Below are 5,651 nucleotides of genomic sequence, written 5' to 3'. Positions count from 1 at the left end.
TCCTTGTGAAAGCGTCGCTGCAGGAACCACACCTGAACATGGGATCTCAGAATCATCCTGGGCCAGGCTTAGTACAACTCCAATCTGGGCTGGCAACAGGACCCAGCCCTGGAAACTTTTTCTATTTAAGGAGGCACTTTTTGTAGTCATTTGAGTAAAAGCAAGAGCAGAGACAGGTGGCTATCCTCTGCCTATGTCACACTTAGACCTGTTCTCTGAGAAACATCCTAGGGAGACTTGCACGGGCCTTCCTGTGACAACAGTCATCAGCCCTCTGGGATGGTGGTGGCAGCTACTGAGAGGTCTTACTAAGAGCAGAGGACCTCCACCCACCCAAGTCTGCTTGCCTGCTCCTCATGCACAAATGCAGCCAGCAGTCAGGCCAGGAGCCAGGTCAGGCCCCCAAGCAGCAATACCTGCCGGTCCCCATCAATGTCCCTTCGCTGTAGCCTCTGGAAATCCCGGCGCGCCCTCACCCGGGCCTCGTACTCTGCTGAGCTCAGGCTGCCAGCTTCCAGCATCAGGTGTGGCTGGTGGGGCTCTGGGGAGGAAGGGACATAGCTCTGTCAGGGAAGGCCCTATCTCTGGACCCCAGCTGACCAGTCTCAGTGTCCTGGGAGGACCTTGCAGGTCCAGCCTCCCTACACCACCAGGCCTACCCTCACAGATGACTTGGTCCATCTGGTTTGGGGCCCAGAAATCTATACTTGAAAAAGTGCTACCCAGATAGTCCTGAAGCAGGTCAGAACTGGCCCACTGTGTTCCTCAGTCTCTCACCACTGGGGTACAGCAGGATCTCCAAGGCCCGGTCGCAGAGGTGGTCCTCTGCCAGTGTGACACAGATGGTGGTTGCAGAGCTGGCATGAGGGGGGGCATCTGCCCGCAGAGCATGAGAGGGGCTCTCCAGGCCTGAGGGACATAGAGGCAGAGAGGGGTGATGATTGCTCTAACCCAAGTCGGTACTAAGAGCATAAACATCACCTTTTCCGACCACAATTGGTATGGGGGCAAGCTCAGCTTTTGGAGCCTGATCTATAGGGTTGGATGGACAAGGAGGAATTTGTCTGCTTTCATGGGCTGGAAGGTGGATTCCCACTCTGTTCCTGGCTCGTCAAAGACTTATATACCAACCAAATGCTGATTTAGCATCCTTTTGCACAAGGAAACTTCACTTCATCACTTGGACTGAGCTCTTTGTAAGCCTCTCTCTTCCCATCGGTGAGTGGAATGGCATATAAATAAAATGACATTGACAAACCTAGGTATGTGTTGTGGAGAAATGGCCAGAGGATGCTCCCAGTGTGGGACTGGAGGTTCCTAAGTCTTAGGTCCCTATCTTCTTTTTGCCTGTGTTCCTCCCATCCCTGAACTTTGAATTATTTCCCAGTCAGCTACACTGGGAGTGGCACCCACCTGCCAGCAGGCATGGCCCAGTCACCAGCATCTCGAAGGAGAAGGTGTACGGGGTAGGGCAGCGGGCAGGGCCTAAGAACACATCTGGAGGGGCAGCTGGCTCCTCCCAGGCCAGCCCTTCCTCCTGGGGGCTGCCCACCCTAAAGCAGCTGGTGGGGCTGGAAGGGAGCATGAGGAGGGTCATTGGGCCACTACCACAGCCCCTATCCCCTCTGGCTGACTGGCCTCAGCCCTTCTCCACCCTGCCCATCCCCCAGGCACCTTGCCAAAGCCCCCTCACCCTCACTAGACCCAGAGAAGCCGAGGGAGGGATGAAGAGAATCACCATAGGCCCAACCTGTCGTCACAGAGCCCCGGAGGTCTGGGGGGGCCTGGCGGACCTGGCAGGGCCAGTGGGGTGAGCACGGAGGGCAGAGCCATGCACAGCACCCCATCAGGCCTTGAGGGTAGCTCCCGGCTGCTGCACAGGGTCACTGTCATGGTGCCAGCCGCAGCGATGAGGCCAGTGGGCAGCACAAGTGCAGACCGGGCCTGGGCCAGATCCAAGACGAGATGACCTATGATAAATGAGAAAAGGTGTCAGAGGAGGCTGGAAGCAGAAGAGATGGGGGAAGATAGGGGTGGGAGCAGGCATTGAGTCAGGGGAGCCTGGGCAAGGGGGACTTTGTGTGGTTGGAGAGACGATAGGCTAGCGTGTTGGTGAAGCATGATAAAGACAAGATGAATGACAGTAGAAAGAGACAGATTAATGATAAAAGGATCTGGCTGTCATCAGGAAAGGGAGCAGTGACAACACTCTGCTAATGGAAGGCTGAGGAGAACGGGGCATGTGCACACCACCCCAAGATCCTGGGGGACCCATATCCTCTGCCCCTCTTTCCGCGTCTGCCCCTATTCATTCAACCCTTGCATATCATCTTCCCAAAGGACCCTCCCTTGTAGACCATCTCCCATAGCCTGGGATCCATTCTGTTCACAAATCCCCTGCTCATAAATAGTTAGAGGTTCCTCCATTGCCCACAAGGAGTGGTTCCAGAATTTTCTACCCAAGAGGAGTTTAGGAGAAATAATCTGTTTAGAAGCTTACTAGAGACATAATGCTGCATTTGTGTACCAAGCACATTATTTTACTAAGATTGTAGGTTTATTTGAGGACTGGTCACCACTGCTGCTAAGGGAAAAATGGCCAGGCGTGTACAGCAGTAGTCAAGGCCCTATATTGTCTGGCCCCAGCCTACCTTTACAGCCCTACTTCACCTCATTTCCCCACAATAATTCATCCATTCTTTTTGAGAAATATTTGCTGAATAAATTAAGAGAAGAAAAAGATGTAAGGAAAGTAGGATGGTAAGAACAAAGAAAGGGGCTTCCTTCCTGGCCAGCTAAGGCTTGGGGACAGCCTGCTACAATGGAGAAAGCACAGTTTGGATTTCAGCTCTGTGGCTTCTAACTCTGTCCTTTGATAACTTCCATGTTTTCAGGAGCCTCAGTTTCCTCTGTAAAATGGGAGTCATAAAAACTCTGTCTCAAAGATCATGGTGAGGAATAACATGTAAGGGACCATTGCTGTTATTTTCATCACCTATAAAAGGGGAAGAACAACACTTGCATTACATACCTCTCTGGATTCAAATAAGGTGATACCAGTGAATGGGCTTTGTCAAACATAAATCATTATAAACATGAGGGAGGTATTTTCTTACCATCATCCAGTACAACTTACTTCCAGACCTTTGCCTACACCATTGCCCCCGCCTGGAGTGTCTTTCCCCTCCTCTTCACTTTAACATATCCTATCCTTTCTTTCAGTCAAATGCTGGCTCTGTTTCCTTCTGGAACATTCCTCACTCTGGCCTCTACCTGCTGGGCTTATGCCAGCTTTTAACACCACTGGATTCTGTGCCTCTTTTTAACAGCACTGGATTCTGTGCCACTTCTCGCTTGGACGATAAATCCCATGTGCAGGAATCAAATGAATGTACAAATAAATAAATGAAAGAATGAAGTGCAAGCCACAAAACCTAGCACAGGGGCAGGCTTTTGTCCTCGGCACTCACTGAGACCCTTGGTGTGAGATGCTGGGACTTGGAGATGACCAAAACCCTGTCCCAGGTTCAGAAGCTAATGCTCAAAAGGGAGAGACAGATGTGTGCCTGCCTGCTGTATCTGTCTCCCTGGGTCGGACCTGGGTCAGTCCTCCAGCACCTGGCGCCCGTCAGGTGCCCAATCCACAACTGTTGAATAAAGGGATGAATCAACGAATGAAAAAATCAGTGGCTGGGGGAGAGAGAGGGAGGGGCGACGCAGAGCGGGTGCAGAAACGAGAGTGCGACTGGCTTTTGGGGGACGGGGCTGGGGAGCCCTGGACTCACCCTGCGCGCAGCGGCGGGGCGTGGAGGCCCCCAACCCGGGACCCAGCGCGCGGCAGCAAGCGGCCTGAGAGCGGCGCCGGCTCTGCAGCTGGAAGGAGACACGCCGTCCGGCCGCCTCTGCCTCGAAGCCTGATACCACTTCGGCCTCGGCCAGCGGGTACACGAACACTCCTGGGGCGGGGGACACAAGCGATGTCGGACCTCGCCCGGCACCTGTTCCCCATCACCCCGCGCCCCCACCCAGCCTCACCATCCACCGGCTGTGGCTGCGGGTTGTGGTAGGTAAGTCGGGCCCGCAAGCTGAGGCAGGGTCCGTTGGCGCAGGCCCGGACCCAGGAGTCGGTGAGGGTCAGCGGCGTCCAGCTGGAGGGGCAGTATAGGCCGGGCATGGTGCACTGGGGGAGGAGTGCTGGATGAAAGGGTGCGCAGGGTGAGCCCAGGGCAACCCACCCGCACTCCAGGAAGCCCCCTGGTAGAATCTAACTGAGGCACAAAGACAAGACCTGCAGGGGGCGCAAGGATGATCCCGGCTTAGGCCCAGCCGACAGGTGGCGAGGAAAGGGCGAAAAGGAAGCTGGGAGGGGGGGATGGCGAAACTCACATCCCGCCAGTTACCTGGGAAGCCGGGGTGGAGAGCAGCTTCCCGCAGCGCAAGGACCCGGGAAGCGGAGGGTTAATGATTAACTGGCGCTTCAGGCGCCCAGCAGTCCCGCCGCCAGTTTCTCTAGGGGCGGGGGGAGGTCACAGCTGTTCCATCACCCGCTCTTGGGCCTCATCGCCGCCCCCATACCTGCCGGCCCCCCGGGGCTCCCCGCAGCTGCCAGCTGTCGGAAGTGGCGCGGGTGGAGAAATGGAAGATGGTCTGGGTGGGGAGCAAGGGATTAAAGGGCCAGCATCCTCCTGGGTGCCCCCAGCACAGCAAGGGACAGCAGGGGTGGGGTGGGATGGGGAGCCGAAGGGCCGCAGTCTTTCTCTCTTCAGCGGTTCATCTGACCCGGGCTCTGAGAGGGGCTGCAGGCAGGAGTGGAGGGGGTTGGGTTGGGAAGAACGATATGGGAAAGCGAAGGGAGGGGGTCTTTCAGAGGCTAGACCGAGAGAAGTGATGGGGCAAGGGGAGTTCATGGGATCCGTCCAGGGCACCTCTCCCCACCCTGGCATAGCTCATCTGGGAGTAGGGGGCGGCTGCAGCCGCCGCCGCCCGCCTCAGTCGAGCGGTCACGGGATGCTGCGGGCTGGATCTAGGGCTCGTTGCTTCCCCACGGGCAGCCTCAGCCTCACCGTCGCGTCCTCTGCGGAGTTCTGGGCGCCACGACGGGACAAGGGTGTGTGGTGCCGCCTCTGCGCCCGAGGCCGCACTCAATCCCAGCACCTGCGGCGATCCCGCTCCAGACTCCTGCTGCGGCCGCTCTGGGTCCGCGCAGGGGCGTCGGCCCTGCGGCTGCTGGTCCCGCCTACGCTCGGAAAGGCCGCCGCTCTGGCCCGCCTCCGCCCCTCCTGCCTCTGCAGCGGGGCTGATGCTCCCCACTCCCCCAGCCACCTCCCGCTTCGGGCGCTGTACGCCTCCGCGCCAGCCCTGGCTGCTCAAGCCAGACAGGGCACCGCAGTGCAGGGACCGCGTCTCCGCCACCGCACAGCCCTCCATCAATGCGGGACCGAAGCCCCACCCTTTCTGTCCTTCAGGAAGTAAGGCGTCCTGCACATCTAGCAGAGTAGCTCTATCTGCAGACCCCCAGCACTGCAGCAATCAAAGCTACCCCAATATCACCCCACCCCCGCACCCCAGCCCTGGCTAGGTTACCCATCACTGCACTGATCCTCCCTCATCACTGCAGCGAACCCCAGCATCCTATCACCATTGGACCCCAC

The 5,651-nt window shown here is 57.2% G+C and overlaps 1 protein-coding gene across 1 annotated transcript in view; it reads right to left on the bottom strand.

Annotated features, from left to right (window-relative positions):
* VWA5B2 (von Willebrand factor A domain containing 5B2) overlaps positions 1-5,191 on the bottom strand; it is a 12,267-nt gene extending 7,076 nt beyond the window's left edge. The window contains exons 1-8 of the mRNA XM_006925775.3: positions 4,401-5,191; positions 4,036-4,180; positions 3,786-3,956; positions 1,751-1,970; positions 1,414-1,571; positions 778-909; positions 417-541; positions 3-32 (exon numbers count right to left, since the gene is read on the bottom strand). Coding sequence (XP_006925837.1) covers positions 3-32; positions 417-541; positions 778-909; positions 1,414-1,571; positions 1,751-1,970; positions 3,786-3,956; positions 4,036-4,174 — 975 coding nt within the window. The 5' untranslated portion in view covers positions 4,175-4,180; positions 4,401-5,191. The remainder of the gene's footprint in view (positions 1-2; positions 33-416; positions 542-777; positions 910-1,413; positions 1,572-1,750; positions 1,971-3,785; positions 3,957-4,035; positions 4,181-4,400) is intronic.
* Between the last annotated feature and the right edge of the window lie 460 nt (positions 5,192-5,651).

This window comes from Pteropus alecto, unplaced genomic scaffold, assembly GCF_000325575.1.
Source record: "Pteropus alecto unplaced genomic scaffold, ASM32557v1 scaffold88, whole genome shotgun sequence".
Taxonomy (NCBI): Eukaryota; Metazoa; Chordata; class Mammalia; order Chiroptera; family Pteropodidae; genus Pteropus; species Pteropus alecto.
The sequence above is the reverse complement of the archived record's forward strand: the minus strand, read 5'-3'. Positions and strand labels throughout refer to the sequence as shown.